General features: G+C 45.3%; 1 protein-coding gene across 2 annotated transcripts; it reads left to right on the top strand.

The window, feature by feature from the left end:
* The first annotated feature begins 453 nt into the window (after positions 1-453).
* On the top strand, positions 454-27530 carry LOC131269797 (ephrin type-B receptor 1). 2 transcript variants are annotated; one of them, XM_058272314.1, is made up of 11 exons: positions 454-886; positions 12952-13031; positions 17568-18889; positions 19294-19568; positions 19635-19706; positions 19773-19877; positions 21052-21099; positions 22457-22585; positions 22666-23132; positions 23727-24506; positions 24671-27530. In XM_058272314.1, the coding sequence occupies exons 1-11, from the start codon at positions 811-813 to the stop codon at positions 24773-24775; spliced, it is 3459 nt and encodes a 1152-aa protein (XP_058128297.1). In that variant the 5' UTR covers positions 454-810; the 3' UTR covers positions 24776-27530. The 2 variants fall into 2 exon arrangements, with proteins under 2 accessions (XP_058128297.1, XP_058128296.1); XM_058272313.1 differs by lacking the exon at positions 21052-21099 and having other exon boundaries at positions 22412-22585.

The raw sequence follows: 27530 nt of genomic DNA, 5'->3' as shown, positions 1-27530 counted from the left end.
GGTTGTGTATGTGGGCGGGCGCGTGTCCGCGAACGCGTTGAAACAGGGAAAGCCTTACGCCGGAATATGCATTCGTCGTCGAGAAGCATCCGCACCGGCAGCAGTTTCGTGTAAAGTTTTACGGTGTGCGGCAACACACCCCGGCCCCGGAACGTGCTGGGTGGGTGTGTGCGAGAGTGTGTGTGTGTCGAGAAAAAAGTTCCCCAGTGTCCCGGTGTCCGCGCCACGATGGTCGCCCGAGGGTGGTCGTCGCCGACCAGTAGCTGCCTGCTAACCGCTCGCCCCGGCACCATGGCCACCGGATGTTCCGCCCGGTGCACGCTCCGGTAAGACCGTGCCGTGTGTGTTTATGTCCCTTTGTGCCAAGTGATCCCAGTGAACGAAGAAGAGTAAGAAAGTGTGAGCAGGATAGAGAAAGAGAGCGAAAGACCCACAGGCGGTCCGGCATAACATACCATCAATCAAACTGCAACCGGAGGAGCATCAGGCATCCGTGTGTCACATCCTGCGCGCGTAGTGTAAAAGAAACTGTCGCGTAGTTTTGGCCAACTCCAGCTTGGAGGGAAACCAAACATCGTCCTCATTTCATTTCCGCAACCCTTCCATGCCACCACGGTACAACGGGGTTTGTGTTTGAGAGCCCAAGAGAGCCAACGTACCGGACCAGGACCAATCTAACAACGGATTGTAGCCGGTGAGCCGTCTTCGGATCAGCACCACATCACACCTCCGAGGCCCTGGGATTCCGGCGTAACCGTACGCACGGACCCCCCGAGCACAGGTGGAACCAGGTGGAACCGACACTCGAATATGGATAAATACCTGCCGCTGCTCTTGCTGTGCTACGTTCTATACCAGAGGCTCGATGGCGTCGTCAGTGATCAAGGTACGTTGCGGGGCGCAGAAACGCCCTCACATTTGTTAGCCGAAAAACCTGCTGACGAACATTCCAGCCGAAGAATCTTGACATCCGAAACGAGATACGCACAACATTCTAAATCGAGTATTTCACTTTGTCAACAAGCAATTCGTTGGGGGAACTTCTGCAGCTACCTTTCGCTGAGTAACACACGTTCCAGCAGGGAGTTTGGAGTACCTTCCAACTGTGTTCTTTTCGTAGAGAACTTCTCCAAACATGCCTTCTGTACAATGTATTCCGCATTTCATACAGCCGGCGCAAGGAAATTTTGTTTTTTGTCTAAAGTACGCATCTACGTTTGTCAAAAACATTCATTTTTGCCTGTAACCTATCACTAATTTGTCTCCTGGGTAATAATTTTTAGATCCAGCAGAAAACAAGAGAATTGAAAAATGAATGAAATCGCTAAGTTTTAACTATCAAAGCTGCAAAAGCTGTAAGGATGTGATTTGAAGCTACTTGCGATTTCAGAGAAATTCGCAGTTTCTCGGAAAGCTGTCAGAAATATTCACGATAATCTTATTGATGTGCTACCGCTGTTTCTAATCACAATGGCAAATAAATGATATGGTCTTTGAAGTTCCCGGTAAAAATCGCTGTGTGAAAAAATGCGATTGGAGTGATGAACTTGACAAACCCGGGACCGTTGAGGGGAAAACGGGGAACAGAAAGCGGTACGACATGGCGGTGCATACCCACACAACACATATGCATGTAAATCGAATATCAACTTGAAATAATCGTACTTCTATGCAATATGATTGAATCGTAAATGATGCTAAAATAATGCCTATACGTACAAAAGTGGAGGCGCTAACCGTACATTGTTCAAAATGTATATGTTTAGTCGTATATTTTCTAAGTCGGCATCATATACGACTTACGATATACATCAGCCGGACATTGCTCGTTCATCTATACGTATGCATAAAGAAAATCGTATTACATTCTTAATCGGCATCATATGGAACAAAGAATATACATTGCTCGTACATTGTCTATGCTTACTGCGATTCCGATTCGAAAAATACTAATATATGATTCAATTTCTTCAACTTAATACGACTTCGTGTTGTGTGGGTACCCTGCCCGTCTCCCGGGAGCAGGAAAGCTGATCCGTGGTGTTTCGACAATGGTTTGGAAAGGATGTTTTAGAAGTTTTTTCATCCTCCCCCTCCTCCACCTTCTGGTCCCTCACACATGCGTGCCATTCGCACATCGGTTTTACATCACCGAGGGTCGGGCACGACTCCTAAAGCCATCGTCCACGGTTCGCTAGGTTCGATCTCCGGATCATATGGCGCACGTGCAGCTCAGCTTTCAGCACTACCGACAACACCGACCGGGGGCTGAAACGCTGGAGTCTCGTTTCACTGAACCGTGGCCGCTTGAAAGGGGAGACGTACACTCCGAGAAGATGCAACAGCAGAACAATGCTCCAATGCCCTGAACATGACCGGGGAGACGAGATCGAGTTCGGCTCGGGGAAGAGTACGGACGAGGCAGGGTGCAGGGGTGTACATATGATCTACGGATGTCAGAGCCTGTTGCTGAAACATTGTTGCCACTCTAACCCTTCAAGACACACTGTTGTTACCCAGGAACCGTTTAATAACAATCGCTTAGTTTTGCCTCTAACCCAACGCTTCCATTTTTGCCTCCGTAGTCTTACATGTTTGTGTAAAGTTCCAATGTACAGTGTACATTAAGATTAATATAATAAGTAGCAGATAATTATGCAAATTTTTGACAAAAAAATGTTCGATACAGTCCAGAAATAAACAAATATAGCACTGGAGTGTCAACAAACGAGGTACACTGACGTTTCGTAGCTATGGAAATACGTTTATGTTCTCAAGTTCAACGCTACTGTTCGAAAATCGGTAAAAAATGAATAGCCATGGGCGCAACTTAGCTTTAAAGCATCATTTTGTTTATGGTGATTGTTGTTAGAGCTTAATTATCTCGAATTACCACAATATCCTTAATTTATTATGTTGTTTTCGGCAACTCACAAACATCGACAGCGAAAATAGATGCATTGGAGACAAAAATGGATGAGCTTTAGAGAAAACGTTTGCCTTAGAAACAGTAACATCTGCTTTTGCGACAAAGTTTTCTGGTGTTGGTTGTATTCCCGAACAATTATTTAGTAGTCTTCATCCAGTTAAATTGGTAATTTTGTGACGGCGTACAAACCTATTGTCCGTCCTAGGCTGGGTTTATTCGACTTTGTCTGAGCATAAAGGTTCATCCTGCCTGCAGGTACCTGCCGACCGTCACACTCTTTGTCCGACTGAAGGTCGATGTGTGTATGTGCTCTGTTGCGAGTCCCTTTGCTCCCTCGACCCTCGACCCCCCCGAACAGTCGGTTGACACTGAACCCGGGAACCTCATCTGGCAATAGCGTTTGATTTATTTATTGCCGTTTTCGGTTCTTGCGTTCCTGTAAGCGTCGTTCCTCCATCCTACAACCCCGCATGCTGTTAAAGTTGCATAAACGGTGCAGTGAAGGGACGCACTCTTTTTCATCGCCCTCCTCTTCCTGCGAGGCACCGTTCCGGCCCGCTGTGCATCGGTTGGCGAAAGAATAAAAACCCATTCTCATACGCCGGAATCCATGCGGGAGAGAGAACTAACCTCCGGTGCAAGCTGAAACCACCGTGGCCTTTCGTGCTGCACCGAAGGCGGAAATACGACACCGGAATTGATGCTGTGAAATGACCTTCCGCGTCGAACCGAGAGAACGTTCCACAAGAACCGCCGGACTTCCGGTTTGGAGCGTCCGATACCAAGAAGTTCAAAAATAAAAACACCCCCCCATGCGGCGCTGCCTTGTGTAGAGGTTGTTTACACAAGCTAGACTTTCTTTCCAAGTGAACCAAAAACAAAATAACCCAAAGGATGCCTTTAAATGGTTAATATCTGTGAAGTCGCATAATTGTCATTCAATTGTTTGAGTTCCGAGTAACATTCAATCAACGTGATTTTGTCACGTTTTAAAACAAGCACAAAATGTTACTATCGAAAAGGCACAATTTAAAATTCGGTTTCTTATCTTTTTCAAAATGTTTGTTTGGTTTATTTACTTTGATTATTTTAAATTTTAATTCACAAACATCAAGAAATTAAGAACTAGACCGTAAAAAGGATTTATGAATGCAGAATGATGAAACAGATAAATCAAAAGAACAGAAATTGGAAATGCAAGGCCTTAGCCAGTTTCTCACAATAGTATTTTTTCTACAAACATTTTTACTTTCAAAAGAAAAATGTACACAAAAATGAAACATTGAAATATGTAAAATTGCTTACTTTTCCCATCCAACGGTTTCCTGTTGTGAACAGATGACTTCCTCGCGAAAGGTTTCAAAATCATATCCATTGGTTTGTTACTGTGTCTTCCATGTACAAATATTTGTCTATATGTTACAAATTGTGCTATTGCACTGTTAGGTAAGGTTCAACAACCCAACCCGTTCGAAAAAGGAAAAATCACCCGCGGTGAACACAATGGAATCGAATTTTCTAAAAAGGAATTTTACTGACTTGTACCGGACTATTTGTACAACCCTGTTCAAACAACTTCCAACACACTCCGGCGAGGTTATCCAATTCATGTGCGCGTTGTTGGATGGAAACTTCCGGTCGGGAGGGGTGAGGTGCTGCAAGGGTGAAAACGCGGGAGTTTTTTAATTGCTCGCCCATGTGTGGCATAAATAGTTTAGTATTTCTGGCCCTTCTCCTCCACCGAAAGCCACCCCTCCCGCTCCCCAAAATGTTCCTGAACGTGCGATCAGAATTATTCTCCAGTGTAAACAACGGCGGAACACGCAGCGCGCGTCGTCGTGGTTTCGGTGCGGGGATTAGACGTATTATTTTATTTTAGGAAAAGCGTGTGCGGCCGGCAAGACGTGCCGGAATGATTATTCGGTGGATTTTCCTTTGGCTGCGACGGATGTTTTCCAACGTACCCCCATAGTTTTTAAACCATCTGCGGTTGCCCCTAGGTGACCCGGTAGCATAAACCTACTCAGGAATTTATTAATTTTCAGTCCAACAGCAAACCGGATTGCTAAAACGTGGTCGTGGAAAATGTAACTTTTTTAAACATTTATTTGTTGTGTGTTTTGACTTGTTAAATGTGCTTTATTTTTATACTTTGTTACTCTTCTTGTAAATTTCCTTGTAAGTTTAACTTTCCTAAAACGAACGAAGTTACTGTAGGCCGGTTTTCACGCACTTTAATTTAGTTATCAGGTTGTCTTCAATCATACATTAATATAGAAATGCATTACAAAAGCAGTAGGCTATAGTAATTACTAAAATGTATTCTTTTGATAGCTTCGTCTTTACTTGGGTTTCAAAAACCGTTGGTCAAATAAATGTTATGATCCACAATTAATTAACACAAGGAGAGTATTCTCCTGTATTTTACCAGTTTATTTCTATTCCTAAAAAGCACGAATCGGGATATTTGCTCTTTGATTTAGGTTTTATTACAAGATAAAAGCTGTTTGCCACCTCCTCCTCCTCCTGGCTTCAAAAACCGTCGTTACAAACCACGTACGGTGTAATTATGAGGTTGCAGTTTTTTTTTTTGGTTCAGAAAAGGACAGAGAGCATTCGTAAGGTCACCTTTAGCAAAGGAGAAAATATCGAAGCAAGCCAAAACGACCGAAACGTCGAAAGTGAGCGCGTCAATCCGTCTCTCGCACAATCCGTATCGATTGGGGGAAAAGTGAAGCTGTTTTACGGGGAGACGTGGACCTCCACAAACGGGGTAGGGAGATGGAGAGGCCAGTTTCCAGACTTTTCCTGCGAATATCTCCTTTTGCAAGTGAGAGTCTTTCCACGATGGGGTCATCGTACCTTCGTCGGGGTAAGCACGTTCGTTTTTCCACCCAACGGTGGGGCAGGGAGGGGAGGGGAGGGAGTTTGTTCTCCCGAAAAAGAAAAACGGGGTTACCGTTTTACTTATCCCCCCCCCCTCCCCCCCCCCTCCCCCCCCCCCCCGCCCAAAGCTTCCCTCCCTTCCAAACGTATTAAAGAAAGGAATTACGCCGCCGAAGCTTAGCAACAATTGTGGGAAGGGGGGGGAGTGTGGGAACTGGAAACTGTCGATTGAGGGATGTTCAACGTTCACTGAACCTCCCTCCCCCCCCCCCCTTTCCTCATTTTACTCCCCATCTTGGACCTGCGTGTCGTTTTCTGCAGCATTTCGTTGCATCCCTCCAAAGAAGAAGGACACTTGTGAAGGATATTTTTGGCTGTCCCCTTAAATAACAGCCTCGGGTGGGAGGGGGTGGGAGGGGTGGGGGGTTGGGAGGACAATGCGCTCTCGAGGGTCCTTGTGTATGTTTTGATTTTTGTTTTCCCATCGTCGTGGTTTTTGTTGGTGCTTTTGCCACTCCTCAATTTCACTTCTTTTACTTACCCATTATAAAAAAAAGGCGTGCTTTATGCTTACCTTCGTTTCACTTTTATTTTTCTCCCACGAAGGGCGGGATGGGCGGGCGTCTGTCTTGCTTTCGTTTAGGGTTTTTTTGTTTTCGTTGTTGGTTGTTTGCCCGTTCGCTCCCCTTATTTCCCCCACCCTTAGATTTCTTTGTTCGCACCGTTTAGTGGTCCGGTTAATCAGTTCGCCCTTGTTCCACGTCGTTAAGGGCATGGTTTTTAGGGGCTGGTGAGTGAGAGACCTCTTTCGTTTTTGGTTTTCTTCGGTTTTTATTTCTTCTTGTTTTGGGACGGAAAAAGAAGTCAACAAGGTGAACGCAGAGTTTTGTCCTGCCGAAAACTGAGCTGCTGGGGGAAGACGAGCCAAAGTATCACCGAGACGACTGGGGTGCGCCTTTTGATCGTTGATAAGATGGCGTTGCTGCTGCAGGTTGCTAATTTTGCTACGGTCCTTTGTTTCTGAGATTTTGCGAATGGGACTATTCTTAGAGTTTGTGTTTCGTGTAATTGTCCCAGATGAATATTTCGGCGAGAAAGATTGATTTTCATTACGAAATTTCACTCTCGTCGTATATTTATCTCTTCTTTTAGTTAACACGACCAGCAATATTCTCATTTTTACCCCATTGCAAGACATTTGGTGCGAAATATGGAGCATGCTATTGCATTTGTACATTAACACACCACTTCCCAAATTTGCGGGATTTGATATTCTTTAAAAAAAAGCTAAAAGGTGGCTACCTATATTGAAATGGATTTAGCCAATCGCTCTGCGTTTTGTCACCCGAAGAACGTTTCACTTACGCAACAGCTCAATAACATAAGCCTTAACTAAAACCAAAACCAATTGTCAAAAATATCATTTACTTTTCAAAATGAATCAATGCGATTTGTTCGGGATGAACCCACCTTGGTTTGATGCGCCGGTTTGACAGCTTATTCTGCCATCTTATTTTGATGCAACCCTGATGATGATAAAAGTTCTTCGCAAAAACAATGCCATTCCGTGTACAACTGCAAGTAGTGAAACTAGTATCTGTTTTAGTGTGAAGTCGATTTACAACTGCATTAACAATTTTGAAACGTAATGTTGATGACGTTTTTATTTTTAACCTTGGCAGGGTTGAACAAAACTTCAGGGGTCGCTGATTTATTTGTTCGTAATCACTTGTTCAAATGTTTCTAGATGCTGCACTGGTTCTTTGAAGAGTAGTATTTGAAGGAGTCAAGCAATCTTTTTAACCCAATATCAGAAACTGAAACTTGTTGATTATTGAATGTAAGTTTAAGAAACGGTAATGTTAAAATTCCATCAGAAGTGTGGTTTTACTCATTAACGAGTGCAGATAGCTCTTAAAAACCAGCAACGGTTAATAGCGTGTGTTAATAGCTTTAGCACTAAACATCGCAAACTAAACTAGCCCGTTATATTTGATTTTCAATCCAATTTAAATTCAAATGGCAGTAATGGGTGTCGGCACTCCGAATAAGTGCTCGTTTTTAGTTTACTTTTTCGACAAAGAAGAAAGTCTCAGTCATCAAGCCGGATTGGAGCTGGGTTCGGTTTGGATCGAACATTTTCGGTCAAGTTGGGTCATTTCTTTCGATGGCCAAGCGACGAAATTGCAAATGGCAAGTAGTTTTCAACTTTTCTTCGTCCGTCGCAGCAGGCGTCAAGGGAAGGGAGGTAGCTTTGGTTCTTCGTTGGTTGTTGTTGGCTTGGGTGAGAGTTTTCCGACGATGAAGAAGGTTGCTGGTGGCGCTCGTGTACCGCCGCGAGTCAACAAGGTGTTGGAAATGAGTGAAAAAAACGAGTCCCCGGTAGCAGCAGCATCCAAAAACCACTTCAATCGTCCCTTTTTCTTCACCCACACACACACAAACACACATATCACAACTAATGGAAATGACTGCAGATGTTGTAGGTGTAGGTGTAGGTCTTTTTCGTCTTTGTCCTTTAGTTTTTGGTCCTCTATCCTCTCATTTGGCTTCTCCTGGAGCGATTACACTCTCGACCGAACGACTTACGTCGTCGTCGTCGTCGTCGTCGCCGTCGCCGAGTCATTCCCCACGGGCTTGGGGGAGAAACAAAAATAAAATGAAGAAGCAAACGAAAAAAAACGCGCGACGACGACGCTCTTGGTCTCGTCATCAAGCTCATCATTATGCTCTCACCGTATGGCGGGGGCACCACACCACCTGAGCCGAAGCATAAGATGATGCACTAAGTGTGTGCCCTCGGTGTGTGTGTGTGCCTTTCGAATCCTTGCTCACCCTACCCTCATCTCCCCCTGTCGGTGTTTTTACTTTTTCATCTTTTTTGGTTCATTCTCCGATTGGGGTTTGGTTCTTCTTCATTTCGCGCTCGACAAAAAAAAACGCCAAGCCCCGTCGTTACTGTAATTATATTTGCGGTCTCCTCGTGGGCCGGACCGACGGCAAGGGGAGGGGCAAAGGGGAATGGCGTCGAAGGCTTGGAAAAAGGCGATTTTTGTGCACACCTAACCGCGATTAGACGAGCGGTTTGTTTTGCAAAATGGAAGATGAAAAGATGTTCCACGTTAAATGTTTTAAATAAGGTGCCATTCTTTTGGCGGACACTGTGTGTAAATGTCAAGCGTTAACCTGGTCGAAGGGTCGAAGAAATGATTTCCAAAAAATAAATAAACACACTGTCCGTCTAGTTCAGGGGTCGGCACACGGTTTCCAAAAAGGGCCAGAAGATTAAAGAGGAAACGAAATTAATATTTTCAAAGTAATAATTAACCCAACCCAAGCAACTCGTTCAACAATTGTAATCTTCATTTTGGGGGTACAAACCTGACATTATAAACAAATACGATAAGAATAATGATGGGTTTTTTGTATGAAGCATTAAAATGTTATTACTGGCCGTAAAAGGGCCCGAGTGTTGGACTTTGCCGACCCCTGGTCTAGTTCGTACCGAAGTTACGGTTCTTTAGTGTGTGCGTTTGTGTGTGTATGTCCTGCAAAATACATGCATTTGCGTGTATAGACGTGCCTGGGAGCTTCCTCTTCTTTTCCGCCCTTCTGGTGGAGGGGGTGCAAGGAGCAAAGAAACCACCCACACCCCGCCCTTGCGCGGGACAGAGAATGGAAAGTGTGGGGCTTCCGACTGTGCGCGACGTAGAAGGGTTTTTCCAAAGCCCCGCGTGAGAAAAGCGGCAGTGAAAAACAAAAAAAACGAAAATGGAGAGGGTAGAGGCTATTCGTGATTTTTTCCAACCCCCGAAAACCATTGCCAAGCGCAAGTTGTGTCACCCACCTCTCCTGCACCCTTCCCACACCAACCCCGCGCCCGTCTTACTTTCGCATTTTCCCGTACCGCCCGCCCCCACACACCCCCCCCCCCCCCAACCCCACCGAAAGGGTCAATGAACGTTCTATCCGTCGTTCGCGTTGTGTCGAGGACTTTCGGGTTTTCCAGGCATTTTTTCTTTCTTTCTTGTGTGTGTGTGTGTTTTTGGTTTTGGTTTTGTTGCACGTCACGCTCGCTTTTCTGGTCCTTTTTGGCCAGCGTCGCTATTCGCTTTTGATCTTCACCATCCAATCCACCATCGTCCGTTTTTCGGCTGGTGCTTGAGTGCATTCACCCGCCCACCCACTTAAAAATAGAAAAAAAAAGTAAGAAAATGAGATGCCCCCGCGAGACATTGGGACGTCGTGTGGGAGCAGCTTTTTCGGGGGTCCTTATTTGTTTTACCTCTCCAGCCTTTTGCCTCCAGGTAGAGGGAAAACCAGTGGAAAACCATTCGTTGCTTTCTATGCTGATGGATCATATTTTAAAGTAAATTAGAACTAAAACTCTGTCAAATGTGACTCCTTTTGCTTTTTAAGTTGCATTGCAAAACGAATTTAATTCCAAAATGAATGAAAGCAACTGTCATTTGTTGTTAAATTTCAATCATATTTGTTTCACTGTACTTTGAATTCTTAAGTTGCATCTTTCTGAAACATAATTCCCTAGTTTCCCTTCAATTTAACTCAAACATTCTAGAATGTCTTCAAATGTAATTAAACGTGGCAGTAAATACTAACGAAACATAATACAATAGCAACTCAATCGATTTGTAAGAGAAAAACAAATGGGCAAATTTTAAGAAAATTACTTACACTTCTCAGCTTCAATTCAACCCAGAAAAACTAGAACTTAATCAAATTGAGGTCAAATGGAAACACATCAATTGATTTTTGTATAAATAACGAACGAAATAAGTTATAAGGATTGCTTTTTAAAGCTGTTTGAACTAAAAGTGGCAGGGCAACAAAAGTAATTAGCCAAGCCGAGCTTTACAGTGTAATAAAAGATACGCTAATGGAACATTACACCGTGACATAAGAATTTGAGTTTATAAGATTGACTGTCAACATCGACTTAAACTTAAACCGTTTAAATCGTCCTTTAGATTTTAGAGAAGGAGATGGGATATGATAAGTAAGAACATTAAAATTAAAAAATTACATAGTTTCACAATATGCTTAAGAAGAATCTATGGACTATTAGAAAATCTAAATACAGAATTATATCCTAACACTTGTAATAGACGAATCGAACAAGAAAAAACTAGCAACGAAGCACTAACAACTGAAATAGAACTAACATAGATGACTCAATTAAAATAATATGACTGAACCATCAACACCGTTGATCAAGAAATCTCGTTCTCGTTCATTAAAAGGAAGCAGCGTTGCCTCCTCTTCAGTTGCTATGAACGCTCTACCGGATGAGGCGGGTTTTGTTTAGAATCAAACCATGTTTAGATCTGTCGTTACGCAAGGGTTCAAATGTTTAGATTCATCCAGCCATCCATCCATTGCTCGGGCAGGTCTGATCGAAAATGTAAGGCAGCTGGGCGGGGAGAGAGCGAGCGAGGGAGTGTTTTCCATTAATGAGGAACGCAATGCAATGAACAGCAGCGCATCTACGGATGATGCACTCCGGGATGTGCTCGCTTTTGATGAATAATATAAATGATGACCCGTAAGCTCTCTCTGGTGCTGCTGATTGGTGGTCGTTGGACTTGGTTCGAGGTTTTGTCCTGGGAGTGTGCTCCACCAGTGACGCATGAAGCAAAGCGACGCGTACGCAGGACCAAGCTCTAGTGCACTATGAACACCTCTACACTTTTCTCAGAATAAAAGTCCATATCAAGAACTGCTCCACGCTTTTATGGGACTTTCTATTGTACATGTAAACGAAGGCAGTAGTTTTGATTGAGTTGAACATTACAAATAGCCAGCCCGTCAGTTTGCCGTAAATGCGCTCTTTATTTTATAATATATCCTTAACAATTCAATTTATCAAAACCAATAAATAAAGAACTTGTTATGGTGGTCAGTCTCTACATTTTGCAGTTTTTTAAAAAGCAGGTGCGTATATTTGACGCAACTATGCCCTTTACAACTGGCCCTTTACAACTCGTTATCTAATGAAGATATTTTAATCTCTCAAAACGTGAAACGAATCGTTTTGATTCTTTCAAATGACATTTCAGCGGTTCATTAGTTTTCTTTCATATGGTTAACCGTTTTTGTCTCTGCAATTTTCAACACTACGCTTATTTGATTAAAAATAGATAGATTGTTAGTTAGTGAAAAGCTAGTGTTGTATTGAAAAAATATCATAATTTTTAAATGACGCTAAAAATCGCTCACAATGTTGCATATTGCAACCGTGCAACTTTGAGTTTAATTTGTGCCTTCAATTTGCATCATAATTTATTTGATATGATCATAGTTTACTGTCATAGCTTTACTCATGAAAATGTCCGTAACACGCTTCGGAACGTTCGCTTACGGAACAATCGAACAAACATAGAATGAATGAAAAATTTAAGAAAGTTTAGAAAAACTATTTTGATTAGATGTTATGGTTTACTTTTTTGGCGGTATAACAACTGTTAACCATTTTGGGCATGGAATTTCTGTAACTCGGTAATTAAATTATTACTTTGCTTATTACGCCTTCTGTTACCTATAAAATTGTAATAGTGTTTGGGGATAAATGATTCTCTTCAAAATATTCCAGTCTTAAAGTTACAATTCCCACTTTTTCAGCGCTTTTTTTTCAAGTTCCTTTAAATTACTGTAAGTCACACAAAATGAGTTCACAATGTTTCATTTGGGCAAACTTCGAAATCGGAACTCAAAAAAAAAAAAAAAATATCGGAATCTTTTGCGAAATTGTTTCTTCTTTTGTCGCGCCGAATACCCACTATGCAACGGTGTAGGTGGGTATTCGTTGACGACGGCACTCTCGACGCATTCATTAACAAAGTGGTGAATCATCGTGCGGGGGATGCGTGCGGAAACGCAGATACGACCAGATTGAACCAGGTGTGTCTGTCTATCGGGGGAACGCCGTGGAGGCTTGCTACATGCGCTGCAGGACTACCTCCGTATTGCGTGACATATAACGTCTGATTCTCGTGTGTTTCTCGTACTCAGGCCAAAGTAACCAGGCTAAATCACACCATCCTTGTTCATCCATTTATAAGGACACAACTGTATTGAACCGGTCTTAATTGTTTGCTTTGATGATTGTACTTTTGCAGTTGTATTACTGGACACCACGAAGGAGGCAACGCTGGAGTGGACCCGATACCCTTATGGACCGCAGGCACAGACGCCCGGGGTAAGTACGACACACACAACGAGTGAAAGAACTAAGGGTTTACCGCATCTGAGGGTCGTGTTTTTGCCAAACTATGTAGCATTAAACCACCAGAGAAAATGTGTTTGCTTCATCCAATCCGAGGGAACACACATGCAAATTCCTAGATGGCATTGTTCATAACACACTTCGCTGGAATCCGACCTTGGCAGCTATTTTGCATCGCAGCTGGTACGAACTTCCCCTTCGTTGACCTCATGTTGATAATGCAAAAGTTGCTTGAGATCAGCAACGAGTGCGCTTGGCTGCATTAAATATGCCAGTTCGTAGAAGTCGTGACGTGTGCAGAATATGATATGACCACTCTGGACCTCGAAACCCCCGGTACAGCGCTGATTAGGAAAATAAAACAACGCAGTGCACGCCCGGGCAGCAACTATCGATCCAACCCTGAAACCGCAGCCTTCCAGCACGATGGGAGTTGAACGTTTCATTCAAGGCATCGCAAGTGATAAGCAAATCATTTTCGAAAGAAGAAAAACCATTTGAAATACGTTGTTTTCTAAAGGGAACCTGCTCCACCAACATCATCCTGCCTAAAGACGGGTTTGAGTCACTGACAACTATCGTGAACGAAGTAGACAACAATTTTTCATTCCAACGCTTGAACGTTAATGTTAGTCGTCGATCGATAAACATTTATCTAGTTGTCAAACATTCTTGTGGAACTAAAATTTAACATCCAACTGATTCTGAGTAATCATTTTTACTGTTTATTTGGTACCCTTATTAGACGAGGACTTTATCTGTCATCTTTGTCCAGAATTTTAACTGTCAACTGCGACACTGCGAATGACAGATACATTCCTTCCTCACTATCGGAACCAAGCACGGTCCGTTCCGATTTGCTTTCGACTAGAATTAATATGTCAAACTAGCGATTTGTGTACGTTTTACTCTGTAGGTTGTAACACATTTTGTTCAATACTCTAAGTTAAACAATGCCAAACAACAGACATCGATGGATTTCTGGTACACTTATTAGCCGATATATCATATCGCAAAACGTTTCTGATAGGACCCAACCATATCCTTGCGTAGGAGTTGAGGTAGGAAACCAACGAACCGACTCCCGGATGAGCTAAAAACTATGAAAAGCATGATTGTCTCTCATTCCGGGGTTGCTCATGCTTCTGAATAAGCGCTCTTTGGTTATCTTTATGTATGCCCGGGAAGATGTCTCGATTGATTCGTCAACTTGTTTTGGGGTAAGTCTCGTTTTCTAACTTTCAAAAGATGGCCACCCCACAAGAGACTCCGGGGAAAAACGGATGGGAGGCAAGGGGGGGGATTCTTGGGTTATTGCCTGCTCCGTTTGAGCTCGAACGTTTTGTCAAGCGCGTGGATCTATGTCCAGATAACCGTGAGGCTCAATCTCGTTTGGCAACGACCGAGCGCACATCAAGGTGTATCTAATCATATGGAAATTTATAGCATTATTATGGTTCGATAGAAAAGCATATAGGCGGCGTTCGGGAGACTGTCGAGATATATCGCGCGAGATCCAGAGTAGAAGAGTGCTTTGCTGGCCAACGGGAAGGGAGGTTTTTTTTTTCCTTTACCGACTCTATATACGGTTTCGGTGACATTTACATACGAAGAGGTAGCATGCATTGGTGGTGGCCAAAATACAACAAAAAAAATAAAAAGGCACGACAACCCGCCGGTATTAAAACGAGCAAAAGCGGCCTTCTTTGGAGCGACGCAATCCGGTTCTGCTGGGAGAACCGCAAGAGTGGAATACTTTTTGCAACCCCCTGGGGACGGAGAGGTAGAGGGATGCGGAGGAGGAGGAGGAGGATAGTATCTTTTATACCTTCTTTTGCTTCCTTTAATCGCCACCACGATGTTGGTTTGGTGGTTGAGCTTTGAGGGCGCACGTACTCCTCTGATACCCGGGCCTGAGGAGAAAATGATGAAAAATCCCAATGGAATGGTAGAGAAATAAATACAAATAAACAAAACACCTCCCCGAAACCGATGTTGATGACCCGGTGCGTGGTGGTCCCTGTCTATAAAAAGTTAAATTAGAAGCAATAAAATATTTGAGAAGCAGTATGCCAAACCTATAAAGCAACATCATCGAGCATGTAAGAGCGGGGGAGAAGGTCGGTTTAGGATGGGGGAAATCGTTCTGTCAAAGATAAAAAGGAAAGCGCCGCACGGAAAGCCCCTATATCGCGAGGAGGAGACAGCCAGAGAAAGAAGCAAAGAAGTGAGTGAGAATAAATGGAGTCAGATCAGAGGCCGGAACGGAACGGAGGAGACCGATCGAGGATGCACGACGGCTATCTTCTCATCCTGACCGCGTGGTCGCGGGTCATTAAGCTATGAAGGCTTAATTTGGCCGCTGAGAAGGGAAGACGCGTCGCCGAAGACGAACTCGCGGAGAGATCTGGCGCGGCCATAAAAACCATCGCGACACCCGCCGGTCCCTGGAATATCGCGGGCAGGTGCAGAATTTATCCGCCTATCGAACTCCGGGCGCTCGAACTCCGGGCTGCCTACCGAGCGCACGAAACTGCCGTTAAGCGTGAGTGTGAGCTCCAGTTTATTTTTATGTCCACCGATTCGGAACTATCCTCGAGCGAGCCCCAGATTACCGGATTACCAATTAGCAATGGCACTAACCGGGCCGTTGGGATAGATAGCGGAGCAATATAGTCCAAGAAACCTCGGGAGCTTCCCCGATATGGATTCTGGGCAGCTGATAGACGCTTGGTATCGTGCCATAAAACGCTTGAAGGAAAGGATTTAGGAGTTATGAGACTGCATGATGGATCATGAACGCGAGCGCGTTCTTTTGTTTGTGTCTGTGTGTGTGTGTGTGTGCACAAACACCAGATTCCTCCGAGCGCACGCGACGCAGTGTGTGTGTGTGTGTGTGTTTGTGGTTCGTGAGAAAGGGGGCAGAAAAGCCGCGCGCGCAAACCGGTTGCATCCGCAAGACTCTGCGGAACTCGCTTACACACAGGTGAAAAGAAGGGTTTTTGCGGTCGCACAAAGCAGGGCTGAGGAGGGAGAAAAAGCTAACCTCGCGCGTTGTCCGAAGGAACAGGCCTGAAATCGGCCACGAGAGCGAGAGAGAGAGGGAGCGTGTAGGGAGACTCCCGCCCCAGCCGTGGAATTTCACGTCCAGCTGAACGAAAATGGAGCCAAGTTGGCACTTGGCGTCTACGGGATCTCGGGCCTCCTTACGGGGTTTCTACGGCACGCTGGCTTTTAGAGGTCTTCAGATTCCACTCGAGGGGCTCAACACTTCCAAAACGCGGACCTCTGTTACCTACCGGGGCTGCGCGAGTTTTGTCTTCATTTTACCTATCGAGAAGTAAATCGCCTATAGTATGGTGATGGTTGTTTCAAAGATACAATACAGTATAGTGTATAAAGTCACCGATTATAACTTGAAGCTTTGTTATAGCAGAGAATATATGATCTAGGACATAATTTAAAACTCTATAGTTTTGATAAACTTTTATTCTATCCAATGAGCACTTTATGTATTGGCAAAGTTACATGTAGGTCAGTTTGTATTGACACGTTGACTGCCAAGCGTTTTTAGCACACTTTTTAGTACAATATTCACTATTGAATCCTGGAGACTTTGGAGGTGTCTTTAACTGTTTTATAGCATTATCCGGCATGACGCATAAATGTTTAATACAAAATGATCAAGTAAACAATCATGATCAGTAATTCGTTATGATTGTTAATGAATTCAACAATGTTTTGCTTTTGTTAACACTTTTTTGACGGCCATGACTATCATTTTTGATAGCCAGCTGTCATTAGTTTCAAAAAGTGTTTGCCCCATAAATCAATGAAAATGCAAGATAAAAACTATATTTACATAAAAAACGAAGTCTTTGGGAACTTAGATGTTAGAAAGCCGTCGGATGAATAAATTTGACAAAAAACTGTTATCAAAAAACAACGTACGGAAAACGCTTGACAGTTAACGTTTTAATTTCCGAGTTCTATGTTTAAAAATGTATTTCTTGGTGTCATTTGTTTGAGTTTTTAATTTTAGTTTAATTTTATTCCATTATTTAAACACTCTATTCACATTAAAATGTGGTATTTGACAAATTTCCTCTAATTGTTGAATTCATAATGACTCTCACCTTTTTTTTGAAACATAACCAAACATGTAGTTCTTTTTGTGACTTTCTTGTCAATCTTCTATTAAACGAGATCGTAGAAAATATTGGAAAATGTCCTGTTGCAGTGTAATGCTTCGTTCAACAGAGCATAACACACTATCCTTATTTAATGGACACCTTTAGTCCTCAACAAACTTTGTCAATATGTGAAGTGATCTTTCTCAATATGTTAAGTTTAACTACAACATACCAGTAAAATTGGTGGCTGTACAGATATTTTATTGGCTAACTGTACATCTTACTTAGGGGAACTTATTTGTTGTTAAAACACTACCCAACCTGGAGGTAAAATATACTAAAGATGCGTTTCTGCTTCCCTTGTTATCGTCCACAGTGGGTCGAGGAGTCGTTCACCAACTTCGTGAAGGGCATCAACTGGCGCAGCTACGTGGTGTGCGACGTGGCGTACAACAACGTGAACAACTGGCTGTGGTCGCCGTTCATCGACCGCGGCCCGGCCAACCGGCTGTACATCGAGATCCACTTCACGATCCGCGACTGCTCGCTGTTCCCGGGCAATGCGCTGTCGTGCAAGGAGACGTTCAGCCTGCTGTTCTACGAGTTCGATGCGGCGACGCGCGAGCCGCCACCGTGGCAGCCGGAAAGCTACAAGCTGATCGGGCGGATCGCGGCGGGCGAGGGCCGCTTCAACCAGAACTCGGACGTCGACATCAACGTGGAGGTGAAGAGCATCGCGGTGACGAAGAAGGGCGTGTACTTCGCGTTCCGCGACCAGGGCGCCTGCATCAGCGTGCTGGCGGTGAAGGTGTACTACATCACCTGCCCGGCGGTGACGATCAACTTCGCGCACTTCAACGAGACGCCGACCGGGCGGGAGGTGACCATCATCGAGCAGCAGATGGGCGTGTGCGTGGAGAACGCGGAGGCGTACGAGACGCCGACCTACCTGTGCAAGGGCGACGGCAAGTGGACGATCCTGACCGGCGGCTGTCGGTGCAAGGTCGGCTACGAGCCGGACAACGAGAAGCAGACGTGCAACGTGTGCCCGGTCGGGAAGTTCCGCTCGGCGGAGGTGAAGGCCTGCACGATCTGTCCGCTCAACTCGAAGACGAACAAGGTCGGGTCGCCGTTCTGCCCGTGTCTGAGCGGCCACTATCGGCATCCGCGCGACGGCAAGCACATGCCGTGCTACAAGCCGCCCAGCCTGCCCACCAACCTCACGCTGCTGTTCATCGACCAGACGAGCGCCATCCTGTCGTGGAACGCGCCGCAGCGGGCACCCGACGAGCAGCTCGACACCAAGTACCGCAGCGACATCGTGTTCCGCGTCAAGTGTGCCGCCTGCACGTCCAACGTCGTCTTCAACCCGTCCAGCGAGACGTTCAACGACACCAAGCTGACGCTCACCAACCTCGAGCCGGTGACGACGTACACGGTGCAGATACACTCGCAGCATGGCGTATCCTACCCGATCATCAGCACGGAGGGGGCGGCGGGCGGGGCCGGTTCCGGCTACGATAATGCTAGCACCGCGCCGGGGCACGGTGGAGGACCGTACGGCGGCTACCACCCGACCGAGCCCTCGCCGCTCATGAACGTGCGGGCCGGATCCGACCTGGACGACATCAAGACCGAGTACGCCGAGATCACCTTCACCACCGAATCGGCCATCCTGAGCACGGTGTTTAACGTGAAGTGAGTAGACTTTCCCAAGTAACATTTTAAGTTTTATCTTGGTTCCAACGATGTTGTTAGTTTCGTCAAAGAGTAATCAGTCTTAAATGCTGTGATAGAATCATTTTAAGTCCAAGAGAGCCCACTCTACATAATGTTATAACAGCCATCCCTTAAAACCCTTTCCAGACTAGAAGATAACCTTCTCGAGACCTTACAAAATATCAACAAAATATATTATTAAAGCAACCTTAAAGGTTTAATAAGCATTGCTTGTTTTTTTGGTAATAGTTTTAATAGTACAGGTTTAGTACAACCATGATAGAACTATGATAAGACTTTTTAAGTCGATTAGGCATTGGAAATGTTACTTGAAGTAGACCGAAACCCATACTGACGTATTTTCTTTTCCCCACCCGTAACAGAGTGGTGCAAATAACCAACAAGGATGTCGACCTGGTGTGGGACAAACCGATCCACAGCGACTCGCCGATCGAGTACTACGAGGTCCGGTGGTTCCCGAAGTCCGAGGTGGACGCGATGAACAAGTCGGTGCTGAGCACCAAGGAGTCGAAGATGCACATCGGCGACCTGCTCGAGAACACCGAGTACGGCTTTCAGGTGCGCTGCAAGACGCTCAACGGCTGGGGTACGTTCAGCAACATCGTCTACGCCCAAACGCACCAGAGCGTCAGTCCCGGTAGGTCGCAAAAGAACGTCAAGAACGTGAACCCCTTTGCTAACTGAATGATTGTTCCCTCCACAGTGTACGACGACTCATTCCAGATGCGAATCGTTGCCGGTTTGACGGTCACCGTCGTCTTTATTCTAGTGTTGGGTAAGTGGGCAATTCTCCCGGTGTGGTTTTGCAAGCTTTCTAACACTCCTTTTCTAACCATTGCAGTAATTGTGATAACCGTAGTGTTCCTGCGCTCGAAGAATCACGACGACATCGACAAGAAGACAAACAACCACCTGCCGCTGCCGCTCGATTACGCCAGCAACGAAGGTATGGGTTCATCCGTTCTGCTGCAGTCCCCCATCCCCAGTGTACCCCCTGCCTCTCCTTCCCTCGAACACTCCTTCAGCTCCATCAAGATCCACAATGTTACCCACCCACAAAATGCAGTATCGCAAAGTCCATTTAGGCCAAGGACAGGATCCCTTCGTCCTTGGCCTGCGTCTAATTCAACGCCGCGTAGGCCTAGGGACACAAGCCGGTGGGCCCGATGTTCGATGCCTTCCAAAAGACAGGCTATCCAAATGTGTTATTCCAATCTTTTTCTCTTTCTCTCCTTCTTTCTTTCTTGTCCTTCGAAACAATTTGGCATTTTGCTCGCGATCATCGACCGCGTAACGCTCAACGAAATTCATCCCAACTAACGTTCTTACACTCCTCGAATCATAAAAAAAGGACTTGTAGTCACCTATAGTAAGTGTTCCGACCCAAGACTCTCCGACACACATTTCTTTTTTACGCTTCCATTTCGATGCGTTCGGTTGGGAGTGCCGTTCATTCGTATACGTTTTTTTTTGTTTTTACTTACGGCTTACTTTAAACGAGCGTTAAAATAGTTGCGTTTCTTTCATCTCACGACCGAAAAAGAGTGAGCGAAACGCAACTCGCCACCTTTCCGCATCGTATCACATTGTTTGTGGCAATTGCGTTGAGATCATTTCTAGTTCGTTAGGTAGTTTTGTGACTTTCGTATTTCGTATTTTTCCTCTGGCGTCCGTATGTTTTCGATCAATTGTTGCTCGTATCTCTCCTTCTTATCCCAAATGTGTCCCACAATCTACTGCTCCACTTTTCCAGTTCTTCTGCACAGCATCGATGTATTCTTCTTAAATATCGTACTACAAATATTAAGCAGAATATCTATTTTTCACCGCTCGGTTCTTGTGCTGTTAAACATTGTGCTGTTTTGTTTCGCTAAATATTTCCTCTTTCTCACATTCCTTCCTGTGCGTGTGTGCTCATTGTGTGTCTGTTGTGTTCGAATGTTTGTACGTAAGTGTTGTGTGTTTGCATCCCATCATTGCCGCGTATCACTGTTGACGAGTGTTGCTGTGTTCAATTTTATTACGTTTGCAATTTCGTTCACGTGTGTTGCTAATAATGCTATTTATATAATTATATTTCCCAACCATGCGCTTCTTGTTTGACCTGTTTGTTTTTTTAGTTCACGCAATGGACACGACCCCGATAGTCAAAACGATGAAAAGCAATGGTAAATGTCGTTATTGCATCTCCTTTAACTAGTTCTTTTTCTTCTGGGGTTCGGGTTTTTTTCAACGGAATCTTCTGCCGGGCAATGGCTCTAGTCTTTCACCTTCACCTTCACCCTTCATCATCTATTCCTCTTCGCTGCACGCGGTCAATTTTGAACATTGACTGTAATGTCGCCCGTGCCCTAATCTTACAACATTAATACTACTCGTTCGATTGCAAACCTCTTACTAGTCTAGTAGGGCTTTCGCTTGGCCGCCCAACAATGGATTTCTAATGCGTAGACGCTTCGTTCCGGCCACCAGCAGCGCGATGTCGCCAGTTTGGACGACAATTAACCAAATTAACCAACCGGGATGTGTTTGTTTTATGCGTTCTTTTTATGTTCTTTGATTTCCCGCTAACTATTCGTAGTGATTTACCACTATTTTCGGCTCTGTTTCCGTGTCCGTAAACGCACCTAACGCAAAATCGTCCCATACGACCCTTTCGATAAAACCCGTTCGCTCCATTCCTCAACCCTCGAGTCCCTTGTCCTTTATGCAAATCCACTTCAAGCAAAATCCTTGCCAAAAACAACAGAAAAAAACATAGTACACAAAACAAAACGCTTTGTAACTAATTTGCTTTGTTTATTTTTTTCTTTTCTTTTCCACCTGTATTTTTAACAAAACGCCCACGTATAATTTATGCTTCGTCTGTGACGTTTGTTGCAACAACAATCACTGCTCGCCTTTACCACAACCAACTGCTCGGTTTTGCTTTCCGTGCCTTTTTCATTTCGATTACGCCCTCTCTAATGGATGGACTCTCTAAAATGTATCTTAAACCGTTTGCCCGTACGAATTTCATTGCAATGCATGTGTTTCTATTTTGTGTTTATCGCTTTTGCCTATCGCTTACCTGTGTAATGTGGTTGACTTTGCAATCGACTCGCCGCTTGTTGTTTATTACAAAATGCAAATCAACATACAAACAAAAATTCCCAATTCCCCGCCGCCTCGGACCGTCTGTCAAATATGGTCATCGCCATTTTGTCACCGACTACTCGAATGAATAACGCACAATTGCTGGTGTTTGGTTCGATTTTTGGTTACTTCTCACGCTATCTCGTATCGTCCTTCCCGCGGTGCTTGGTAATGTGTGTTTACTAATTTGTATCGCCATCGCGTACGGGAAATCGGCTGGGAATCGGATTGGTTTTTGTTTGTCTGTTTTTTGCGGGTCCTTCCGGTGTTCTTTCGGTGCTGCTTGGGCCTGTTTCTGTTCGTACACTCTCGAATACTGACACCGAATCGTGCGCGCGAGTGAAGGTGGTTCGTACGGCTATTACCGTCAACGTCGTCATAATTTTGCAGTGACCACACCGCTGTTCGGCACCAGCAGAAGCTACGTGGACCCGCACACGTACGAGGATCCGAACCAGGCCATCCGCGAGTTTGCGCGCGAGATCGACGCCAGCTACATCACGATAGAGGCCATCATCGGTAGGTCCGGGAGGGGGTTTTGGGAGGGCGGTTTAGGTCGCGCCGACCGTGCTAACGTTTCCGTTTCCGCTTTGCCGCAGGTGGTGGCGAGTTTGGCGACGTGTGTCGGGGCCGGCTGAAGGTGCCGCCCAACTTCGTGCAGGAGATCGACGTCGCGATCAAGACGCTCAAGCCCGGCTCGTCGGAGAAGGCGCGGTGCGACTTCCTCACCGAGGCGTCCATCATGGGCCAGTTCGAGCACCCGAACGTGATCTTCCTGCAGGGCGTGGTGACGCGCTCGAACCCGGTCATGATCATCACCGAGTACATGGAGAACGGCAGCCTCGATACGTTCCTGCGGGCGAACGACGGCAAGTTCCAGACGATACAGCTGATCGGCATGCTGCGCGGTATCGCCGCCGGCATGACCTACCTGAGCGACATGAACTACGTGCACCGGGATCTGGCCGCGCGCAATGTGCTGGTGAACTCGCTGCTGGTTTGCAAGATTGCCGACTTCGGCCTGTCCCGCGAGATCGAGAACGCAAGCGACGCGTACACAACCCGGGTAAGCATCGGAGCAGGATGTTTTCATCTGTCACCGGCAGGCGAACCAAAGCATAGCACTGAACAAAACCGATTCGTCAACGAAGAAGTGAAACAAAGCACAATCGTTCTTCAAATTAGAGTGCCCTATTTTCATATGTTATGTAACACCATCTTTTTCATTGCTATCGTAAAATATGGCTTGTTCTATACTCAGAAAAAGTATATTTACAAGAATATTTGTACTTATTTTATTTAACACCAAGGGCTGCAGCCAATACTTTGAAAGATAGACGAGAATCAGTTTGTAACACAAGTAGGATTTATAAATTCAAGATCAACTCTGTGATTAAGCTAAATGGGAGGAAAATACTGCTGCGGTGTCTAACAAAGCGGATGTTATTCACGTGAAAATACGATATTTCATTATCGGTCTATTGCAAATAATTGCTGGAGTATTTTGTGGACCTCACAAAGAGGTGTTTGTAGTTCATTTGCCATAATTGTGTTGAAGCTTAAGGTTATGTCCATAAAGGGTTAGGCGATAGTATAACTAAATTTATCTGCTTTGTCTGTTAGTGAGAAAATTAATTGTTTTGCTTTTCTTTTGCCACAGGGTGGTAAGATACCGGTACGCTGGACGGCACCGGAGGCGATAGCGTTCCGTAAGTTCACGTCCGCCTCGGACGTGTGGTCGTACGGCGTGGTCCTGTGGGAGGTGATGTCGTTCGGCGAGCGTCCGTACTGGAACTGGTCGAACCAGGACGTGATCAAGAGCATCGAGAAGGGCTACCGGTTGCCGGCGCCGATGGACTGCCCGGAGGCCCTGTACCAGCTGATGCTGGACTGCTGGCAGAAGCAGCGCACGCACAGACCCACCTTCGCCAGCATCACGCAAACACTCGACAATCTCGCCCGGCAGCCACAGGTCCTGCTGACGACGCGCAACTCGCCCGACAATCCGGTCGCCCGCATGGGCACGGCCGGCGTGGCGGACGACATCACGCAGGAGATGATGGGTGGCGTGGTCGGCGGGGGCGGCGTCATCGGATCTATCAGCGGGATGGGTGGCAGCAGTTCGCAGCAGCAGCAACAGCAGCAGCAACAACAGCAACAGCAGCAGCAACAGCAGCAACAGCAGCTCCAGCAGCAACAACGCGCCGGAATGATGCTGGGTGGCACGAGCGAACGTACGCTCAACAACGGCAGCAACGCGAACGTGCCGGGCTCGATGAGCACGCTCGGTTCGACGGTCGGTGGGTTCAGCAATACGGGCACGATGTCCGGCACGGGCAACCCGGGCATCTTCATCAGCACCGACCTCTGGCTGGAGGGCATCAAGATGTCCCGGTACTCGCAGCACTTCAAGGAAGCCGGTCTTGTCACAGCACAACAGGTACGAACAGGCTGAATAGAGTTCGACATGTTGTTTTCTGCACTCGCTGTTTGTTTAAACATTCTGTTTGAATTTCAAAGACAACAAAACATTTGACTTCAGTTTGCCGTTTCGTTTCATCGATATCTAAAAATTTGATTATTCTTTTCTCTTCCTATGAACAGCTGTCTCGGCTGACGGCTCAGCAGCTTTCCGACATGGGCATCACGTTGGTGGGCCACCAGAAAAAGATCCTCCATCAGGCCCGCCAGATCGACACCATCATCTAAATAAATGGCTGCTCCGGAACCATGACGCCGCTGTACTGAAGCATCCAGAGGGCGCGAACGAGCTGCCATTCAGTTTCATTTACGTTTGACTGCGCTGCCTGGCTGCTGCGATCCGCGGAGAACCAGTGGCGGTTTCAGCCCCCCAACGCTACGTCCCCCCACCCCCTCTGGGCGTAGCATTTTAATCGTTCGCATCGGGTTCGTCGGACCACTTCACGAAGCGACACAACCGAACATTCATGCGGCACATGAATGCGATACGTTCGTTCACGGTGTTACTTAAGCGTTGCAACTTGCGTTTATTATGTTTATTAAGGCAGGGTACGATGTCCCGACGAACACGCGTGCGCGGACAGAGACTGAGACTTACTGACTGAAGAAACTGGACGGGGTGCGAATTGTACTATATTTTATGAGCTGTTGAGCACTATTAACATGATAGAGAGAGAGAGAGAGGGGGGGAAGTGTGATGGAAGGCGAACCGGAACGAGCAGAAGGAAACAAACAAAAAGAGAGGGTCATGGTAAATGATGCCGGGGGCGCGAGACGAATGGACAGGAGTGATAGTGGCAAGAAAGTTAGGGTGAAAAAGTGCGGGCGGCTACATCAACAATGTGATTTTTATACTCTGTAGTACTAGGTAGCCGGCGTTTTTATTTCCTATAATTATTCCACTCTTTTCAACATACTTTTTTATTTTAAATTACGTTTTTAATTTTGTATGCAAGTCTTTCCCCAAGTCGCTTCGGTTTCGGTTACCCAAACCGGTAGTAGGTTAAAAGCTGTAGAATAATGTAATTCGTCGTTTTTAACTTCCATATATTCCATAATCGCCACCAATCATTTTTAAGCTGCAAGAACAGAACACACAAGCCACGGGAGGAAACGGGGGCGGTCCGCGGTAGTCATATCATGCTCATTTTACCTTCCAACCGGGAGATGCTGCTCCTCGTTTTGGCAGATTTTACCCTCAAGTAAATAAAGCCGCGTCGGGTCGTTTCGATTGATGCGTGTACGTCGGGAGCTACCAAACGATCATGTCCGAGACGGGAAGAAACACAAGCCGGACGAGGGAAGAAAAACAAAAACGCAAGAAAGGAAGATTATTGCGAAGGACGCATTTTATTTTATAACATTCTGTTCTGTTTGTTTTGTCGTCTTTTGTTGTGTATAGAAGAGTTTTGTTTTAATAACGTTTGTCGCCGATGCCGTGCACGGTGATGCATCATTGCATTTATAAACATATAGACTTACACAAGTACACATTCACACATACATACACGCATGCAAATGTACTGCGAGAACCGATTAGTGAGACGAGTGATCAGGCGGGTTATTTTTTTAAACACGTAAACGAAAGCAGAGTTGTAGTTTTAGCATTTTCTTAAGAAAGTAGTATAATTTAAAAAACCCTCCCCTCCTCTTACCATAACTCCCGTCGTGCGGGGGGAAAAAGCATAGGGTTTTTTTTGGGTGGGGTTCCCCGCCCCCCGCGTCATCCTGGCCCCTAGAGGGTATCGGCGTTTCATTTCCTAGTTTACCCAGTGACGGTGTGCTCGACGCAGACTCGACGACATCCGACGCCATGTCTCCTTGTTTGAATGTGTGTTAAGTTTCGTTCGATTACGATCTGTTCGATACGTTATAATTGATTTTAGCAGCAGCATTTATTATACTTACATGGCGCCCAGTGAGGAATCTCATCGTCCGGGTTTTATTCGCATCACAACACACATAAACAAGCAAGCAAACGAACTAGCTCCCCGGCGTTTCCCAAATAGATGCGTTTTGAGTCGATTTCTTTTCCTTAAAATTGCGTACACATACACAAACACACACATACAAACAAACACCGTGTCACAAAATGCACCCACGAACGAGCGAACGAACGAACTGCAATAGTGTAAAATAACAATCATAATAGTGGTTTCGTTAATAACATCAGATAAGATTGAAGAGTAATAATAATAATAGTTTAATGAATAATTAATAATAGTAATAAATAATAAATAGTAACAAAGGAAAAGACATGACAACTTTGGATAATATACGACTCAAGTTTAGCGAATAAAAGCAAAAACAGACAAAAAAAAACACAAAACAACAACAACCACAAAAAGGATTGCCCTGTGCATTTTCTGCCGATTGATGATGATAAGCGTGCGCAAGATTGAAACCCAGTAGTGTCTGTAAATACAATTGATACTTGAATGGTATTTGCAAAATGTATTTGATTTACGTACATTGAATATATAAGAAGGGATGAACGAAAGCGAGAGGCAAAAAACGAATTCGTACAAAGAGTTAAAAGGCGGGCGCGGCGAAAACGGACCGTGTCGTGTATGGGTTTATGCAGCTGCTTCCGGCAAATAAGCGCGATTCGCGCGACCGATCCCATTTGTACGTGTGCACGTTCCCTCAGGATATGCCCACGTAGGACCCACACATACAGGAAAAAAACATTGGCGTAAAACACCCCCAACACAGTACCGGAAGGAGGAGATCTGGAACAAAGCCAGGAAGGTGGCAAGGAATCGAGGGAGGAAAATTTTGCAATTAAAGAACAATAAATTTTTTCGTCCATAGTCCGTTTCATATCGCATTAAAAGAAAAAAAAAACTAAATAAAATAAAGCAACGGGAGAAGGTGGAAAATGTAAACGAACACAGCAGCAAATATTCTGAGCCCTCGCGTGTGTGAAAGAAAAACAAAACAGAAACAAACGGAAGCATCACGTTCGGAAAAGCGTACGTCG

The sequence above is a fragment of the Anopheles coustani genome, chromosome X (genome assembly GCF_943734705.1).
Source record: "Anopheles coustani chromosome X, idAnoCousDA_361_x.2, whole genome shotgun sequence".
NCBI classification, from domain to species: domain Eukaryota; kingdom Metazoa; phylum Arthropoda; class Insecta; order Diptera; family Culicidae; genus Anopheles; species Anopheles coustani.
The sequence above is the reverse complement of the archived record's forward strand: the minus strand, read 5'-3'. Positions and strand labels throughout refer to the sequence as shown.